This window comes from Peromyscus californicus, unplaced genomic scaffold, assembly GCF_007827085.1.
Source record: "Peromyscus californicus insignis strain IS unplaced genomic scaffold, ASM782708v3 Scaffold_8__1_contigs__length_139910024, whole genome shotgun sequence".
In the NCBI taxonomy this organism is placed as follows: Eukaryota; Metazoa; Chordata; class Mammalia; order Rodentia; family Cricetidae; genus Peromyscus; species Peromyscus californicus.
Window position 1 is genome coordinate 105,688,439 of NW_026294606.1, and position 20,380 is coordinate 105,708,818.

The window sequence follows — 20,380 nt, forward strand, 5'->3', positions numbered from 1 at the left end:
ACAGAAGAGGGGGGCTGGAGAGATGGCTCAGAGGTTAAGAGCACTGACTGCTCTTCCAGAGGTCCTGAGTTCAATTCCCAGCAACCACATGGTGGCTCACAACCATCTACAATGAGAGATCTGGCGCCCTCTTCTGGCCTGCAGTCATACATGCTGTATACATAATAAATAAATAAATCTTTAAAAAAAAAAAATTTACAGAAGAGAGCAGGAAAAGCCCAGAGGCAAAAGGTATACAGAGTAATTTAAGATAAGGAAAGTTGGCTAGAAACTAAGACAACCTAAGGCTGAGCATTCATAAATAATAAGCCTCTGTATGTGAATTTATTTGGTAGTTGGGTGGCAGGTCCCCCCCACCAAAAAAGTAAAAAACCCCAACAACAATCACGGAAGCAGGAGGCTGTGTAGCCATGCACTTCTCTACTCCCACACACTTGGGGCACTACAACTTGAAGCAGGTTGCATTCCATATGCTGTCATCTGCCAGGACCATCTATCTCCAGTCTGTTGCAGAGATGAAGCTGTGCACAGGCCCCTGAGGGACTCCAGCAAACAGGAATCACGATGGAGGCTGCAGAGTGCCTGTTAATCCGTTATGATTTATTAGCTGTACAGCAGTAGATCCTCCTCCCCAGCTTTCAACCCCATTACATATTTTATTACAGGTCTCATGTTGGCGTCCTAAAATAATGAAAAATATCACACAGTACAGCTAAGTACAAAAATGCATCAACCTAGAGTCTGATAGCTAACTGATGGCTCTCTTAAAAGCAATACACAGAAGAAAAAAAGTGTTTGAAATCAGTCAGACTGAGGCTCTTTAAAAAACACATATCAACATGTGACAATTCATGTGCAAGAATCACTTTTTAAGTTGGTTTGCTTCACATTATTAATTTTTTTTTTTCCAGATCCAAAGTTTAAATTACTGACCTAGTGAAATTTTCTGGCCCAGCTTGCCAGGGCTGCTGTGACCCATTCATAATCAACTCTTCTGGCTTTAACAGAGATTTAAAAAATATAACATTCAGCAACAAACAGAGCAAAGAAAATGTTGATGGGAAATCATAAATGAGAGTTATTTGTTCAAGGTTCAAATGCTGGTTCCATGACCTGGAAATGATGACTTTCCACATGGGTGTCCATCACTAGCAGGCAGCAGGCCCGGTGCCCTTCTGCTACATGATTGTGATCCGATTCCACATCTACACACCACCAAGTTCGTGGTACCTTAATTTGCAAGTAATTAAAATGCTGGGTTTTCTCACACTGCACATCTTTTCAACCTCTTAATTAATGGAAAAGATTAAAATGTAAAAAAGGTTATTTACAAGCTTGACCATACCAGAAACTTTGCCAAGAAAGAGGCAAAGCATTCAGGACAGAAACTGATCGTAGCATGCCATCCTACTGGTGTGCAACTGACTCCGAGCAAAGGGAGTCAGGGAAAAGCAAAAGCAAAAACCAGGTTAAAAGTCTAAGTCTTTCCCAAGTCTGCATTTACAATTAAAAACTCTCTTGGGAAGACCATAGTACTCTGGGAAACCCGTGGCCATTCTGGAGTGGTTTACTAAATCAAGAGAGAGGGCTCAATGTCTCTGTTTCCATCTAAGAAAACTAGTTAGGCATCAACACTGTCCTCAGCACTTACAGTAAACCCTCAGACTTAGTACATTCCATGATTTGCTAACATCAAACAACAAGTTCTAGGAAATCACATTTTTCTAACATCATCCTTGAAGTTTTCGTTCTCAGTATGTTTGGTAAAATGGTGTAAAATTATGCCGTTCCCAAAGCCAAAAGAAAGAAAGAGAAAAATTAAGATGTGGGCCGTTTAAACACAGCCCTAATAGTCCTGGTGACGAGCAAGGCCCCGTCATCACCGGTCCATCATGCTGAGGATCATCTCGGGTGTGAGGTCTCCATTGGGGGCATCTGTGGTGGCTGCCTGGGCCTCCTCCTCTTCCCCTTCCACAGGCTCAGCATCTGGCTCTTTTTTGACTTCAACTATAATGTTCTCAATTGCACCTGTATTCTGGTCTTCAACCTGAATGATGGCTGTTGCTGGCAAAGAAGAACAGGAACAAAACAAATGGTACATTAAAGCCCCAGAGTATAGGGATCCTTTCAGATGCTGACAAGTGAGTGGGATGGCAGCAACATAGAAAGCCTTAGCAGTGATGCAGAAATCAATTAAAAAAAAAAAAACAAAAAACAAAACCAAGCCATGTTTTTGCTAATATTCAGTCATACATAAAAGCCCAATAGGCTACAAACTGTCCAAGTACCAAATACATTCATCTTCATAGGCACTCCAAATTGCACTTTTAAAATGTTTAGTTTCTCTTACATTGTGAATTTATTTTTATACTAATGTGAGACAGGGGAAGAAAGTCCAACCCCACACAGCACATGAGTAGGAATACGTCAGTATATGATATAGCTGACATTTCTGATTCTGTAGGGTTCCTGATTGAATGTGTGTGGATGAAATGAGGGGCCTGGTTCGAGAGCTAAAGTTAACTTCCTTTTCTGTGATGGACATCTAAACATGGGGTTCAGGGAGAACATTTAATAGATTAAACTGAATTTACAGAGAGGAAAGCTGTTCTGAGGAGATCTAGAGACACATGTGAGTAGAGAGTAAGTACCTGTTGCCACCCTGCAGGGTGCCTGAAAGGAAACACACCTCTGGACCAGCCCTTACACCTCCCATTTTTCTTTTCTCTTTCCCTTTCCCTCCTCCCCATGTAGCCCAGGCCAGCCCCATTCCCCCAAGTGTTGGGATTGTGGGTGATAATACCACTCACAGCTTTATAGGGCAAATCTCTCTAGATTGTTGAAGAATATTATTTTAAGGTGTGTTGCTTTTGTTTTACTCTGTGAAGGTGTATTACTGTGCCTGTCTAGAAAACCTGGTGGTCTAATAAAGAAATGAATGGCCAATAATGAGGAAAGAGAAAGGATAGGCGGGGCTGGCAAGCAGAATACAAAAGGAGAAATCTGGCAAGAGAAGAAGGGAGGAGCCAGAGAAGGAAGAGGACTCCAGGGGCCAGGCACCCAGCTACACAGCAGGTCACGGAGTAAGAATAAAATTTACAGAAGTGAGAGAATAGGAAGAGCCCAGTGGCAAAACAAGACAGGATAAATTAAGAAAAGCTGGCAAGAAACAAGCCAAGCTAAGGTTGGATATTTGTAAGTAAGAATAAGTCTCCGTGAGTGATTTATTTGGGAGCTGGGTGGCGGGACCCCCAAAAGAGAAAAACAGCACTAGATGGGCACTCTTAGTCCACTCCTTGTTTTATCCCTCACGCCCTGAAATCTGGCTCTCTTCTATCCATAACTGCATCAACTCTGCAGGCGATGGTGATTGGTTGTTTTACAAGCCCTCCCACATCAACAGTGCACCCCACTTTAGGACATTAGCACCCTTCTCTGGACTTTTCCTCCTGGAATCTAACAGGCTTTTAGAGAAAACTTCCTGAGAGTCCGTTTGCCAAGGTGACCTTAACTTGTTTTCATGACTTAATTCCCATCTTTACAAGAACACAGACCCATTTGGCTTCCTCAAATGAGGGAGAAGATGCCTACTGAGCCAAGGCAGGCAACTTACGCTGGTTCTGTTTGGGCTGGTTGGTTCTTCCAGGAGGTCGTCCTCTTCTCTTCTTGGCAGGTGGTGGGGCTGGGGCCTGAGGCTGAGGCTGAGGCTGAGGCTCTGGCTCAGGTTCAATTTCTACAGCAGGCTCCTCCTCCTCCTCATTGTCATCCAGATCAGGCTCAGCATTTTCTTCTCAAGAAATCAGAGCACAGGTGATGGGTCAAGCAGAGTGGAAAGAGACAGCCAACAACTAAATGTTTGGAAAGCACCATTCTACATTTTCTTTACTAAGAAAAGGTCTTAGCCGGGCGGTGGTGGTGCACCCCTTTAATCCCAAAAAAGGTCTTAGGCTAGGCATGGTGGTGCACACCTTTGTCCAGCACTTGGGAGGCAGAGGCAGGCTGACTCTGAGTTCAAGGCCAGCTATGGCTATGTAGAGGGAAAAAAATCCTTTAAAAAAGGCTTTTACCAAAGTTTTTGCTATCTGTAATGATAAGGTAAACTGGTACTGTGCAGAAGTGTTCAACTTATATACTACTTTCACATTTCACATGGGCTGCCCATTACTTTTCCCTTTTAACTTTAGTATAAAAATACTGAGTTTATGCCAGGCAGTGATGGCACTTGCTTTATTTTAACCTCAGTACTTGAGAGGCAGAGGAAGGCATATCTCTACAGAGCAAGTTCCAGGACAGCCAGCACCACACCGAGAAGCCCTTTCTCAAAAAACCATTAAAAAATCACTCACCTTCAAACCATAGAGACATCTTCACCTTATCAGTTATATAAGGAACTACAAAGCAGTGCTTAAGCAAATAAACCAAAGACTCCTCTGATTATACAAGAGTAAAGCAGGACCGGGCTCAAGCTCAAGCAGCAGAGATGGAGATGCTGACCTGACTGGACAGAGGTGACTGTGGAGGACATGTGAGCACACACTCACCGGCACCAGAAGGAAACACAAAACTGCAGGTGCACACAAGGTCCTTTTTCCCTGATCCTCTTGTCCTTAACTCCTAAAATTATAGGTGTGAGCCATGATACCTACTTTATGTAGTGCTGGGGATTGAACTCAGGGCTCTGTGCATGTTCTACAAGTACTGCCAACTGAGCTACATCCCCAGCCTTTGAAACTATTAAATGTAAAGGAGGTGAATTACTAGAGAGAATACAGGTAAGGAGTCAGATAACAAGGCTTTGAAGTCTCAAATCTCTTATTTGGTGTACTGCTTGACATACACCTACCCTCCATTTCCTTGAGTAGTATCTATAGTATCCCAAACCATTTAACAGTGGTTTGAAGATTAAAGAATGAGACAGTTGCATATGGTAGTATATTTATGCAATTCAGTACCTGAGAGACTGAGGCAGGAGTTTGAGGCCACTATGGACTATAGTTTATAATAAATACAGCCTTTATTTAGATGGTTCATCACAATATAAAAAGTCCCTTTTATTAGGCTTCACTATTTCAGTTAAGAGGTGTGTCTGGAGCTAGGGAGACGGCTCAGCTAGTCAAGTGTTTGGCATGCAAGCACGAGGACCTGAGAGTTTGACTGTCACCACCCACATTACATTAAAAAAGAAAAAAAGGGGGGGGGGGTTGGTGGCTGGCCCAGTGGTTTAAGGGCACTTCCTGCTTCTGCAGAGTTCAATTCCCAGCACCCACCTCAGGTGGCTCTCAACTACCAGTAACTCCAATTCCAGAGGATTTAATAATTCTGGCTTCAACTGGCATCTGAATTCATGTCACATACCTTATTTCCCCACTATATATACATAATATGAAAGATTAAATACTAATAAATAGAGCCTGGAGTGGTGGAGTGTGCAATGGGGAAAGACAGGAGTACCCTGGGTCATGATCTGAGCTCCTGCAGACACTAACACAAGACTTCCCACAATGTAAAAAAGGCTTTTTGGCACCAGGAGGCAGTGGTGGTGGTGCACTCCTTCAAGCCCAGCACTCTGGAGGCAGAGGCAGGTGAATCTCTGTGAGGTTCGGGGCCAGCCTGGTCTACAGAGTGAGTTCCAGGACAGCTAGAGCTACACACACTGAGAAACCTGTCTCGAAAAGCACCCCCCCCCCAAAAAAAAGTTTTTTGGCTTTGAAATATTTTGGAAAATCCTTGAAAGTAACAGAATTTGCTGGTCAATCTCTGCAGATGGCTGACAGACAGACAGAACTTAGTGGGGGTAGGTAAGACTGTATGGCCTTTGCTAGCAGCAGATGGAGTCCAGACTGATTCCAACATTCAGGGAGAAAGAAAAGAGACACTACCTGTAAGGTCCCTGAATGAAACGAGGAATGCAAGACTAAAGGAAGGACTGACTTCAGAAATCTATTAGATCTGTTAGGGGCCAGCAGTACCTTCTTGGGAGTCAGAAGAGGAACACAGCAGTAGTAGGAAGGGAAGGCAAGGCCCGGGACAGTCTGTGACAGCAGGGAGTTCTGCAGCAGACGACAGCGCTAGCTAAGCTCACGGTTACTGTCAACACTTGTAACTTCTGGGGGTCATCTGATATTCCTTGACGCCAGGACTAGCCTTGAACTTGCTATGTAGTGAGGCTGGCAGCAAACCCCTGCTCTGATCTTCCTGCTTCCACCTCCAGGAGTGTACCACCATGCCTGGCTTTAGAAAGATCACTATTATAAGAGTGATCTTGCCTCTATATCCTACGCATTTTCTGGGAACTGGGCTTCCAAATTTGTCACCTCTAACCAAATCAACAAATGATCCACTTACCACTATCCGAGGAGTCTTCCTTTTTAGAACGCATCTTTCTTTTTCTTCCTCGTTTGCTCTTCTTTGTCTCTCCTCCATTTTCCCCTTCTACACCGTCTGGACCAGCACAGTTATCAGCATGTCTTGCCATTGTATTCTGGCAAAGGAAACAAACCTTGTTTCACACTACTAAAAGAGCTAAGTTCAGACTGGAAATTTTCTTTATTTTAATCGAATTAAAAAAAAACCAAAAACCTTTAAGGAATCCATAAATTCCTAAAGTTCTGCTAACTATACTGAACATATTCCTTCCAACCCCATTCAGGGATATGGACAGCATCTTGAGCAGTCAGAGACGGGGGAAAGACAGGAATGGAGTGAAGGAAGCACCTGTCAGAAGACAAGGTTGCCCTCTGCACCCCCAACCCCGGGACGGGTGCTTAGTGCCTGTAGTCATAGTCAGGGAGTTTCAGGATAGCTGGCTAGTGCTTTCTTGCTAAAAAATAGAGAACAGAAGAGACTCAGGCTAGCTAGGGATAGGATGAAATGCAGATTTCAATCTAAACAAGGAAATGCCTTTAAATCATCAGCCTACTCAAAGATACTGCAGTCCCTATCAATAGAAGGCTCTCCTCTTGGACAGAAGACCTTGGGAGAGGGATGGATAACTTTCCAAATGGCAAAGCATCTCTACATTTATTACTCCAGTGACAAAACCGCATTCTGCAATGGCAGATCAAGCATGTGATATTAAGAACTATAAGGGAAAACTGATCCTTACCCGGCGTGTGAATGTTTTTCCACACTTGGAACAGACAAAGGCCGCAGGGACAAAGTTGGGGTCATGATAGCGCTTGAAGTGCATGTCAAGGAGCTGTTTCTGGCGGAAGGTCTTGTCGCAGTGGCTGCAGGCATAAGGCTTCTCCCCTGTGTGAGTGCGCTTATGCATGATCATGTGCCTCTCCTGCAAACAGAACTACTTGTCAGAAAGGCCTCAGAGGGTCACAGGACTACTACCCCAGCTGCTATGCAGGACTACTATACTACCCCAGCAGCTATGCATGCACACCATAGGCCTTTCATCTTCAAGGAGTTAACACCATCTGTCATAATGGTGACAGTATATTCAGAGGGATGCAGAAGTGCTCCCCTAAACCTCACCACCCCTGCTGGGCTGCTTTTCTAACTTCCCTTGAAGAGTCATTCCAGAGCCAGATTTCTTTTCCTTCTCAAGTCTAAGACACAATACCCATGGGGTTTTTTGTTTTGTTTTGTTTTTTCCCAGACATGGTCTCATGTAGTCCAGGCTGGACTCAAATTCACTATATAGTCAAGAATGACTTTGTTTCCTGACTCTCCCAAGTGCTGAGATTACAGACATGTGTCACCACACCAGGAAAAAAGCACCTATATAAAAATGTTAAAACTTTTTACAATATTGGGGATATCACTAGCAAATGAGCCACATATCCCCTCTTCAAAAAAGAAGCTGATGGTGTGCCTAAGATATCAACTGTGATAGAAAGTGCATTAAATGGAGACCCAGATTCCACTAACTGACAAAGAATAGCATCTTTGATTTGGGTAGTATTCCTTATACTGAAATATTCTTCTTAGAAGTAGGTACCAGGCAGGGCTTTAATCCCAGTGCTTGGGAGGCAGAGGCAGGTAGACCTCTGTAAATTAAGAGGCCGGCTTGGTCTACAAGCAAGTTCCAGGACACAGAGAAACCCTGTCTTGAAAAACCAAAAACAAACAACAAAAAACAAAACAAAATCAAACCCAAAGAACAAAACACCCCCCCACCCAAAGCTACATTACTCGGTATGTAAAAGCCCTTTGACAATACCACACACGGACAGAGTATCAATGGCTTTCTAACTAAGACAACACCTACCTGTCTACAAGCATAATCACACTGGTCACACTTGAAGCGCTTCTCATTTTTGTGGGATTTTTGATGCTGGATGAGAGCATAGCGCTCATGAAATACAGCATCACAGTAGCGACATTTTTTGCCCTGCTCAATATAGGAATGCTGCTTTCGCAAGTGGACACCTGCAAACAAAATATAAAGCCAAGTTGAACTTGTAAAAACAAATATTTCAACGAGTTAATAATATATTTTATTTACCTAAGAAACACTTACAATCCACAGCCTAAGAACATGAGATCAGAACTGAAACACTTGCAGAGCAGGTGTGAGACCCTGATCCTGTCCCTAGTGTTGTCACCCCTCAGCCTTCCCCAGTGACCACAGTGCACATGGAAGCCAGGAAGTGACATCCAGAGGGTAAACCAAAGAAAAGTGGATGCTGGCGATGACACCAATGGCACAGCCCCTTACAGAGACGAGGAATGTGGAAAGGGGGTTCAAACCAAGCTATGTGCCAGTGACACTGCAATGAGGACGGGGACAGGAAAGGATGGTTTGGTACAAGAACTGGAGTGGAACCAAGGGAACTGATGAGGTCACTAAGACCAAAGGGCAAGAGTAAGAACTAGTATGGTCAGGCCTTTTTTTTTTTTTTAAATAGACAGGGTCTCCTAGCTGTCCTCCTATATAGGCCAGGCTGGCCTGGAACTCAAAGAGATATCATGGTCTACCCATATCCTGAGTGCTGGGATTAAAGGCCTTCGTTACCATGCCCAGCCTGGGATAGGTTTTAAATCTAAGAGTTTTAGATTTAACTAAAGTTTTAGATTTAACTGGGAGGGTGGGGTGGGGTGGGGACACGACAGGATGGGAGGCCAAGGGGAGAAAGTGCTTTAAGAAGAGTGTGGTGTACTATTTGTTTGGGGGGGGGGGGGGCAGGGCGTGCTGTAGGAAACCAACTGAAATGAGTAGAATGTTTACTACAGTCCACTTGTGGGTCATTGATCTTAGCAAGCCACTTTACTGGAGTGAAGGTATAGAATGCAGCACATGAAAGGGATACTAAAGTCAGGTCAGGAAAAACTAGAAAGGACATAACTGTTCATTAGGGTTGGCCAGGGGGAAATGAGTTAGACCTAGGGTTAGGATAAATCAGTAAAAAACAGCTTACCTATCACACAAGATATCCTGGATTTAACCCCCAGCAATGTGAGATGGTGGAGAGAAAGAGGGGGGGAGGGAGAAAGAGAGAAGAAGGAAAGGGAGAGGGAGTGTGTGTGTGTGTGTGTGTGTGTGTGTGTGTGTGTGTGTGTGTGTGTGTGTTGGGGATACAGTTGGAAAAACACATTTTTTTACTTTTAAAATGTTTCTGTGGTATTGAAGACTAAAGTCAGGGCACCACACATACCAAGAAAACACTTTTACCACTGAGTTTTATCACCAGCCGCCTTCTTAAAAAAACTTGAGACAGGGTCTCACTACATTGCCCACACTGGCCTTGAACTCACAGAGGCCCAAGTAGGCCTTGAAATTGTTATCCTCTTGCCTCAGCTTCTTGAGCAACTAAGATGTCTGATGTATACCATCAGGCCTTATTCAAAATAATTTTTTTGAGGATAGAAGAGAAATGAATACACCAAGTTGAAAAGAAAAATGAAGGGTATGAGTGCAAAGGTGAACATAATAATAAAACTACTTAAGCAAACAGGAAGTGGGGTTGAGGGTGAAGGGACAAGGCACAGATAGAGCCACACCAACTCCTAAGGGCAGAGAGGGAAGGTGAAGGTGAATGTAGATACAATGAGGTTACAGCTAGTTTTTTTTTTTTTTTGGTGTTTTTTGTTTTGTTTTGTTTTTTAAAGATTTATTTATTTATTATGTATACAGAAGAGGGCACCAGATCTCATTACAGATGGTTGTGAGCCACCACGTGGGTGCTGGGAATTGAACTCAGGACCTCTGGAAGAGCAGTCGGTGCTCTTAACCTCTGAGCCATCTCTCCAGCCCTACAGCTAGTTTTATAACAGGAAATTTCACTCTGTTGCCTTTTATCTTAAAAAGAAGAGAAGATTAGGAATTGAAATTAAAGAAAAGACTTGTCCAGCTCTACTGTAATATGGTGCCTCCTACAGAGCAGAGGCAAATGATCTGTGGCACAAATGAATGAATTTACTAAGGATGAACGAGAGCAGTTCTAAAAGAGTAAGTAGTTAGACTGCTCAGAAGTATGACAGACTAGATTAAGATTATGAATATATGGTATTCAAAGTCACAGTCTATCAAAATATTACTCAGTCTCCCTTTAAAAAACAAACAAAAAACCTAAAACAGAGGGCCACTTCTGTGGACTGGGTTTAATCCTCAGCATAGCAGTGGGGGAGAGAAATACCACATACTTTATACACTCATCTTTGGGCTCACAAAGTCTAGAGTAGGACATCAGGGGTCCTGCTCTATTACTCTTTACTCTCATGAGACCACCTGGTTCAAGTCTCAGTATCACCAACAAAACAACAACCCCTAAAGATCCAAACAAACAACAAACCACCTGAGAGGACTCAAGGACCTCTGGTGTATATCTATGAGCTTTAGGATCACCACCGTACGAATGCCAGAGTAAGAGATAGCTCGCTTACTTCATAGTGTAAACAGATCAAATGTAAACAGGAAAATCTAAACCACAAAAATGTAAGCAAATGTAGAAAATATTTCTAAGAGTATAGCTTAGTGGCAGAGTGCTTGCTTGACTACTAGCATGCATGAGGCCCTGACTTTGATGTTCAACACTTAAAAAAAAAAAGTATAAGTAAAGGAATAAATTACAAATATGTTCAGAAAGCAGTGTACTTTGGGCTGAGAGAGCAGACAGAGTGGTATTTATAATTCTTTTTCATTTATTAAAGCAGGATTCTACTAATTTGGCTAAGGGTAGGCTTAAACTCCTAGAATCAAAGGATTCTCCTGCTTCAGACTTCTGAGTAACTGGGACACCAGGGGTATGTCACTAAAGTCATCTCTTGTCTTCTGTCTGTCTCTGTCTAAGACAGGGTCTCATGTAACCCAGGATGGCCTTGAATTCCTGATTCTTCTGCTCCAACTTCCCAAATGCTGGCACTTAACTACTCCTGGCTTCTATACTTCTTTAGTTATAAAGATTAAGCGAATTCTAGACGATCCTATGTGCAAGCATGGGTTACATTAAAATTCCTACAGATGAATTCTCCCTCTATGTAATTCTGGCTTACCTATGCACAGGAATAGTTACCACCAAACCAATAAAATACTCCAATTATTGAGAATATACAAATACTCTTGAAAAACCTGAAGGAAACTGACCTTAATTTGAAACATATGTTACTTTCTGAACATTTAGAGAATGAAAGCTACTATTACAGGTCTGTTTCCCACTACAGTTTCCATTTAACTTATGTATAATCCATATTCAGAATATATTATCCTGTAGTTTGGCTCCAATAAAGAGAAGATATTGGGGAGGGGGCAGTGAATTCAGCTAAGCAACGGCTTTCACTAAGTGGTAAGCTATTCACATACACAAAAGTATGAACTGAAGGTGAAATTTTTATCCTTTTATTTTCATGAATTCTTTATTTGCCTCTAGTAAATCTACTTACCCAAATCACTTTTTCGGGCTATGACAGTGTCACAGTGGGGACAATGAAATTTGGCCACATTTTCTGTGTGCTTCTGTAAAATGTGCATCTTCATGGTACCACTCTGGGTAAACCGAGCATGACAAATATAACATTCATAAGGTTTTTCCCCTTAAAAGGAAATACAGAATGAACAAATTAAATGAATAAATACTATGGCTTATTTGGTGAGTAGCTGAGTGGCAGATACATAATTAGGCCACACAGAATCTAAGGTCCTACTTCAGAAGGTAAGGCTTAGTGTAACTGTTCGGCTAATGCCTAGCTTCAGAATTAGAAAACAGACCCTGTACCTTTGCTCTGCTCAGCTTTCTATAAAGCCTTCCATTTTAGGATCATAGTTCTTATAGCAAAGCTTATCTTAGGGGACTAGAACTATAAATTTTTTGAAGCTGGGTCTTGTCTTGAAGCCTAGGCTGGTCTGGCACTAGAGACCCTCTTATTTCAACCCCGAGTGTGAAGATTATAGGATTTTGCTATCATACTTAGCATAAGACTTTCGTTTTACAAAATGATAGTACTCAGGAAGAGTCAGTTATGCTAGATAATCTATCCAGACTTATTTTGCTTTTTGAAACAAGGACTCATTATGTAGCCCTGGCTAGTCTGGAATTTGCCATGTAGACCAAGCTGGCCCCAAACTCAGAAATCTGCCTGCCTTTTCTGGGATTAAATGTGTGTGCCCCACATCAGCTTCTTTGTTTAAAAATAAATACTAGATTTTAATTTCATTCGATGTCTCCCTTAAAAGAACCATTTTCATGTTACAAAAAGACTCAAACTGATTAAAACTGCTCTCTAGTGTATTTTCAGAACCATCAATTCAGAGGATATACCAGAGCTTTTCTTTTCTTTTTGGTATTTTTGAGACAGAGTTTTTCTGTGTAAGAATCTTGGCTGACCTGGAACTCAGAGATCCACCTGCCTCTGCCACTACCGCCCAGCACCAGAGCTTTTTTTTTTTTGGTTTTTCGAGACAGGGTTTCTCTGTGTAGCTTTGCACCTTTCCTGGAACTCACTTGGTAGTCCAGGCTGGCCTCGAACTCACAGAGATCCGCCTGGCTCTGCCTCCCGAGTGCTGGGATTAAAGGCGTGCGCCACCACCACCCGGCACCAGAGCTTTTCTTAACAGTCTTCCTTCCATTCAGGTAAGCCCTGGGTGCATGTGGCAGTTTACAGGATTCAGTGAAGAACAGCTCATTGTACCAGGAGGGGAGAAGTCCTACCTGAATGGGTTCTCATATGCCTTTTCAGCTTGTATGTGTCCCTGCTGGCATAACTGCACAAACTGCACTGGAACGGCCGCTCTCCAGTATGAGAGCGAATGTGTCGTTTTAATTTGCTGACCTGTAACACGAAAGCAACCGAACTTCTTATACTTGTTAACATGGACTGTAATATGAGCTCTATGGTTTAGGCACAAAAACTTAAGTTTTGGGGCACTAAAGTCAGAGAAAAAAAAAGTCTAAAAGATACATGTTTCTTCATTGTAGCCTTTGCTGTACATCTCAGCAATATTTCACTCCAACTAGAGGTAGATAAACGGGTAAGACACAGATCAGACAAATTGTCTTCACTCATAATTGAATTGGGTGATAAGGTACACAATGGTGTACTACAGTCTTTACTTACTAATTGTTTTACCCTGTGGTGGTGGTGGTGGTGGTAGTCTTGAAGAATAAACCCAGGGACTTGTATTAGGCAACATTTCCACATCTCCAGTCCTTCCTTTCATTTCTTTCTTGTATTTATTTATTTTTATTATATGTGAATTACTGTTTTGCCTGCGTGTATGTCTGCGTGAGGGTGTTGGGTCCCCTGGAACTGGAGTTACAGACACTTGTGAGCTGCCATGTGGGTTCTAGGAATCGAACCTGGGTCCTCTGGAAGAGTAGTCAGTGCTCTTAACTATTGAGCCATCATCTCTTTAGCCCCCTTCCTTTTATTTCTATCTTTGAAACTTTTCACAAAACTTTAAAAAGTAATCCATGCCTATTTTTATATTAATTTCCTACAAAACTCAACTCCAAGTTCATGTTTTAATTCCCCCACCCTCTTTCCTCTCATTAGTATTTCCTAGACAGGCTGAAATCTAAGAGTCTCTCACTTCTCTTCCTTGCCACTGGCCATGCTTTCTGTCTCTTGGTAAATACCCTATCCCAAACTATGAGTTTCAAATTTGACTCTAAGAAGTACTTCAAGCATTTATAATTGTCTGTCTGAATCTTCTGGAAAAAAGTTTTCTGATTTTAAGAGAAAAACTCTCCCACACCCATGAGAATTACACATTAAATTTCCTATTTGCTCAGTGGTCAAGTGACTGTCTCAGCAGCACTGCTCAATCTCCTTCTTCCTCTCTCACTGCCATCCATAACCAGGGCTCCCTACAGGCTAGGTGATGCTCTACCATTCACCTTTGCACACCTACCCCTACACCTACCTGATTACTACATACTCTCATAATATTCAACAGCACCCATCCCTCATTACATTTCAAATTTTTCTTAACTTGACATTCACATTTATTCTGCTGGTAAAATTTTGGATCAAATTGTAATCTTCATTTATTCATGCCCTTTGGAAAAATTTGTAACCTCTTCTGTCTGAAGATATCCCAGAAACGGGTTTTACTGTTACTTAAGTCATTTCACTACTATCAGAATGAGAAGCATCTCAAGGTTTCACAGTTCCTATTACTCTTAGTATACGTTGTCTGTTCCCAATTGAAAATAAGAAAGAAAAATACTCAGAGGTCTAAAACTATTATCACCCACTTCTCTTTTAACAGTGCTGGGATTGAACACAGGGCCTGATACTCTACCACTGAGCTACATCTACACTAAGCCCCCAAATTAAGAACTGACACTAGTAAATAGCAAATTTGATACTGATCTCATGTGATGGGTCTCAGTAAAAAACATAGGTACACCATAAGTAACTACATAAAATTACCTTCAGTTTATGTGCACAGGCTTATGCTTAGACTTGAGTCCCTTTGCCAAGATGTTAATATATTTATGCAAATACTCTAAAATCCAAAACAAAGGGGGCTCTAGAGATGGCTCAGTGGTTAAGAGTGTGTACCACTCTTCCAAGGACCCACTCTCGGTTCATAGTAACTCACAACCAACCTCTGCAACTCTAGCTACTAGGGATCCAAACTTCTGGCCCAAGCAGGCACCTGCACTCCTGTTTACCCAATCATTACACACATACAGAGTTAAAAAATAAATCTTAACCCCCCCAAACCCATAACCACAAAAAACAAAACCTGGAAGAACTCTTTTTTTTTTTTTTTTTTTTTTTTTTTTTTTTTTTGGTTTTTCGAGACAGGGTTTCTCTTGTAGCTTTGCGCCTTTCCTGGGACTCGCTTGGTAGCCCAGGCTGGCCTCGAACTCACAGAGATCCGCCTGGCTCTGCCTCCCGAGTGCTGGGATTAAAGGCGTGCGCCACCACCGCCCGGCAACCTGGAAGAACTCTTAAGGCACCTTTAGTGTCAAGGATCACTGATAAGGGATACACAACTTGTACGTACAAGATGTGTGGGGAATGGAGATAGCTCACTAGTCTCTTGCTTAAGGCTCTGGGTTCAACCATTGGGTCATACAAAAAATTTTTGATTTCTGTATAGTTCTTTTATATCTGGTCTCTCTTCACTGAATTCTTCCTATTCTAAAGTCTTCAGTTAATACCACTGATATTCCCTAAGGTTTAAAAAAAAAAATCTGTAGGAAATGGTATTTTGGGGGATTGGCAAGATGCCAAGATTGCCAAGAGTCAGTGGGCAAATGCAATTGCTGATGACCTAGTTTGACCCTCAAGAGCCACATGACTGAAGGAAAAACTGATTCCTGGAAGTTCTCCTTTGACCCTCACATTTCACAGAAACGGCAGGAATGCCTCCCCACCCCAATAAATAAATAGGAAAGAAAAACAAAAAACCACACAGCTGGGTGTGGAGAACAGGTCTTTAATCCCAACACTCAGGAGGCAGGGGCAGGCAGATTTCTCTTGAGTTCCAGGCCAGCCTGGTCTACATAAGTAGTTAGACCCTGTCTCAAATTATAAAAAAAGAAAAAGAAAAGAAAGAATGATAATTTTGTCTTCCTATTTATAATATATTTTCTTCAAGCTCTAATTCTTAAAGAAAAGAAAAAAAAAGATTTATTTATTATGTATACAGTGTTCTGCCTGCACACCAGAAGAGGGCACCAGATCTCATTACAGATGGTTGTGAGCCACCGTGTGGTTGCTGGGAATTGAACTCAGGACCTCCAGAAGAGCAGCCAGTGCTCTTAACCTCTGAGCCATCTCTTTAGCCCCAATTAGCTATAATTTTTAATACAACAAAACAGTAGCATTAAGATCCTAATTTTTTTTTTTTTTTGGACAGGGTCTCACTCTATAGCCTAGGCTGGCTTAAAACTTGCAGCAATCCACCTGCCTCAGTTCCGGAGTGCTGGGATTAGAGGCGTGATGGATCACTTCCACGATTCAGAGTTAATTAACACGGATTTTACTCTGGCTTTTCCAGTCTTGTTAGAACTTCACACAGTGATGAGAATTGAATTATACTGTCCCTTTTCTAGCTTCCTATAAAGTAACATACACTGCTGAACTTGTCTTGTTTTAGACATACTTAACGAACGAATTATTTTTCAATATAATATCAAATTTGGTTGCTTACTAATTTCATACAACTCCCCCTCCCCCGTTTTGGTAGTATCCTTATCCAGTTTTGGTAATAAGGTAGACTCAGTTAATGAAGTCAATAACCATTCTTACCTTCCTTCTTTTTCTCTAAGTGATGGGAATCAAATTCAAAGCCTCATGAATGCTGCTGCTTAGCAAGCAGTATACCACTGATCTATAGCTCCAACCCCACACTTCCATCATTGCAATCATTAAGACAGAGTCTTAGATATATTTCAGTAGGCTTCAAACTCAATACCCAGTCCAAGGTAATGTCAAACTCACAATCCTCAGCCTGTTCAATGTTAGGATTAAAGAGATATACACCAAACTTTCCATTTTTAAATGACTTGGGTACAGTTATTTCTTCAATGTATGGGAGCATCTTCTTGTACTAATATATAGGATCGTTTTTTTTTTTTTCTTTGAGACAGGGTCTCTCTATATAGCCCTGGCTGTCCTGGTACTCACTATGTACACCAGGCTGGCCTTGAACTCAGAGATCTACCTACCTCTGATTCCCAAGTGCTTGGATTAAAAGGTGTGCACTAGCATGCCCAGCCCTGAAAAATTGGTATTCTTACACATATACACACAAAAAAAGTCTAAGAAATCTCTAAAAAAATAACTAGACACTCACTTCTACACTGGCATAATCACACATGGAACACTTAAACGGTTTCTCATGGGTGTGTTTGTAACGACGATGCCGCACCAATTCTCCACTGGTCACAAAGGCCATGTCGCAGTCTGGGCACTTGTGAGGACGAGTACCTAAAAGAAGGAGGGATAACAGGAAGAAAGAATTAAGGGCACACAGTAAATGACAGGGTTCAATGTGTGACTCAAAGCTGTTGCATAAGTTGAAAGCAGCTCTACAAGCTACAGGAAGGCTTGAATGAATTTTCAGTACTAGTCTCTAAGATGTAAGAACACAAGCTAAATAAACTTCAGTTTCTGCTAATTGTTTGAATCTAGTGCCTTTGAATAGAAAAATCCTTCTCAGCTGGGTAGTGGTAGTGCATGCCTTCAATTCCAGCACTTGGGAGGCAAAGGAAGATAGATCTCTGAGTTGGAGACCAGCCTGGTCTATAGTGTGAGCTCCAGGAGACACCTGCAGAAATTTTCTTTGTTCTTTCTCTCTTTTAAAGATAGAGTCTCAATATATAAATATACAACCCAGGCCACCCCTGAACTCTTAATCCTACTGCCCCAGCCTCCCAAATGCTTAGGATTACAGTTACAAGACACCATGCCCAACTACAAAAATGACTTTCTAAAAAGATGAAGTATGAAGAGGGCAGTATCACTGGAAAAATGACAGTAATTAAGAAAACTGAATGGAATGCTTATTTACTCATCAAAGTTGCTTCTTTAGTACCACTGAGCTAGGAGAGAGTGAAGGAATTCTTTCTATGAAGTATATATAATTTGGTGGCACAGAAGATAAAAGTTACCAAGAGAAGGAAAGCAGCATTCACCTCAGAACAAAGTAGTCAAAACTTAACTTCTGTTTTGTACCCAGTGTTACTGAGGGAAGAAAAGAGCTCTGTCTCTGGTGGAAACCAGCAATGACAACTATCAAAGGAGCAGACACTGTTGTGGAGCAGGGATGACCATCAGACTGTACTACACGACCACCTATGTCCTTCTGCTCAAGGTCCATGTTAACCAAGTCATTTTTCATTTGCTACAAGTTTATAGGCAAGAGCATCCCTTAGAAGCTGGGCACGGTGTATATGCCTTTAATCTCAGCACTAGAGACAGACACTGGTGGATCTCTCTGAGTTCAATGCCAGCCTGGTCTACAGAGTGAATTCCAGGACTATATAGAGAGACACTATCTAAATAAAACAAACAAACAACCCAAAGAATGCCCCCCTAGAATGCAATATAAGCATATTTAGAAAGTGAAAAGCTCATTCTTCACCATGAAGTGGCACTCTAGCATATATGCATTTGACTTTTGCAGACTTGGATAACTGCCTGAATAAGTTTTACCAAATCCGTTCTGGATAACCACAGAATGAACTTTTCATAGCTGAAGTACAGTGCAAGACAGAAGTATTCATGTCAATGTACATACACATTGACAAATCCTATCAAAGAACAATACTGTTTCTTCAAAGTACTAGACACATTTATATGTAAATGTGTGCTATAACGTGACTAGGTGACAAAAAACACCCCAATATATAGCACACTACTTGGAAAGCAACAGACAATCCATTAATTATCTAATTTATATGACTTGTAAAGAAAGACAACTGACTAATTTATCTGACAACCAGTGTATCAAATCAAAACCAATAGTCACCACTTAAAGACAGAGGAATACCTACCCTGAATGAAGTAGAGAATATGGAAAAAACACTGTTTGGGTGAGAGGACTTACAACCAAGTACTTAGGCTAAAAAGATAAAGCCTCCAGAAAAGAACTGTTTTAGGGTTTCTACTGCTATGATAAAACGCGATGACCAAAATTATTTCAGCTTACAACTCTCAGGTCACAGGAAGTCAGGGCAGGAACTATAATTACTAGACTGCTCCCTCTGGTTTGCTTAGCCTGCTTTCTTTTCTTCTCTCTCTCTCTCTCTTAAAAAAATTATTATGTATACAATGTGATGCCTGCATGACAGAAGAGGGCACCAGATCTCATTACAGATGGTTGTGAGCCACCATGTGGGTGCTGGGAATTGAACTCAGGACCTCTGGAAGAGCAACCTATGCTCTTAACCTCTGAGCCATTTCTCCAGCCCTCAGCCTGCTTTCCTACCTGGCTTAGGTGTGGCATCACCCAATGGGCTGGACCCTGCCATATGAATAATTAAGAAAAGGCCCCACATGATAGCATAAGGCCAATCTTTTTTGTCCCCCCGAGACAGAGTTTCTCCATGTAGCTTTGGAGCCTGCTCTGGAACTCACTCGGTAGCCCAGGCTGGCCTCGAACTCACGAGTGCTGGGATTAAAGGCGTGCGCCACTGTCGCCTGGCCATAAAGCCAATCTTAATGAAGGCATTTTTCTTCTCAGATAACTTTACAGTTTGTTTCAAGTTGACAAAAAAAAAATTGCCAGCATAAGAGTCTAAGAGAGGTCTAGTATGCAGTCACTTCACTGGAATCTGGCCATACCCAACATGAAGTTAATATCAGAACACTGTATTAAAGAATATTTTATACTTGAACAATAAATGAATTTCCAGAATGATCTTTATACTTCTCTATCCATAAGTTTCGAACAACTTACCTTCTCTGAGATAAAGCAACCAGAAACAAGCAAACAAAAAGAAAGCCAGTTTTAACATAGGTAGGATTTTACTCCTATTTCTAGAGTTCTTTCTCACTGGTTGCCTTGGACTTTAGGATCTCATTTCTTGTCACTGTTAAATCCTCAGCAACACAATGATAAAAAGTCTTTATGAATTTTGTCATGTAAAAAACCACAGATATTATAAGGAGGAACAAAAATAGCATTCTTCAATCTCCTCCTCCAGTAAGCCTGGATAGTTTAAAAACTATGTTTTAACCTTTGTTATGCTGTAGCCCCACATTTATATCCAGCACCTGTGTGTGTGTTAAGGTGATTCCTCAGGAGGGTTACTGTTCTGAATGCTCTGCCACAGAGATGGCACTTGTGTGGTCTCTCATCAGTGTGGCTTTTCATGTGACGATCCAAATTTGAACGCCGTGGACATGTGTAACTGCAAAGCTCACACTGGAATGTCTTCTTTACACCTATATGCAAAACAAAACATATACATGTTAAAGTGTGCTTCAGTGTATGTCTTTAATCCCAGCACTAGAGAAAGACATTACT

At 41.7% G+C, this 20,380-nt stretch overlaps 1 protein-coding gene across 4 annotated transcripts in view; it reads right to left on the minus strand.

Annotated features, from left to right (window-relative positions):
• Window positions 1–579: 579 nt before the first annotated feature.
• Ctcf (CCCTC-binding factor) overlaps window positions 580–20,380 on the minus strand; it is a 48,185-nt gene continuing 28,384 nt past the window's right edge. The window contains exons 4-12 of one of the 4 annotated variants that reach the window (XM_052729693.1): window positions 20,128–20,298; window positions 17,204–17,337; window positions 13,098–13,218; window positions 11,833–11,982; window positions 8,222–8,382; window positions 7,106–7,288; window positions 6,346–6,481; window positions 3,614–3,790; window positions 580–2,058 (exon numbers count right to left, since the gene is read on the minus strand). In XM_052729693.1, the coding sequence (XP_052585653.1) occupies window positions 1,880–2,058; window positions 3,614–3,790; window positions 6,346–6,481; window positions 7,106–7,288; window positions 8,222–8,382; window positions 11,833–11,982; window positions 13,098–13,218; window positions 17,204–17,337; window positions 20,128–20,298 (1,412 nt within the window). In that variant the 3' untranslated portion in view covers window positions 580–1,879. Of the gene's footprint in view, window positions 2,065–3,613; window positions 3,791–6,345; window positions 6,482–7,105; window positions 7,289–8,221; window positions 8,383–11,832; window positions 11,983–13,097; window positions 13,219–17,203; window positions 17,338–20,127; window positions 20,299–20,380 lie in introns of all 4 variants that reach the window. The other 3 variants (XM_052729694.1, XM_052729692.1, XM_052729691.1) reach the window with 3 other exon arrangements.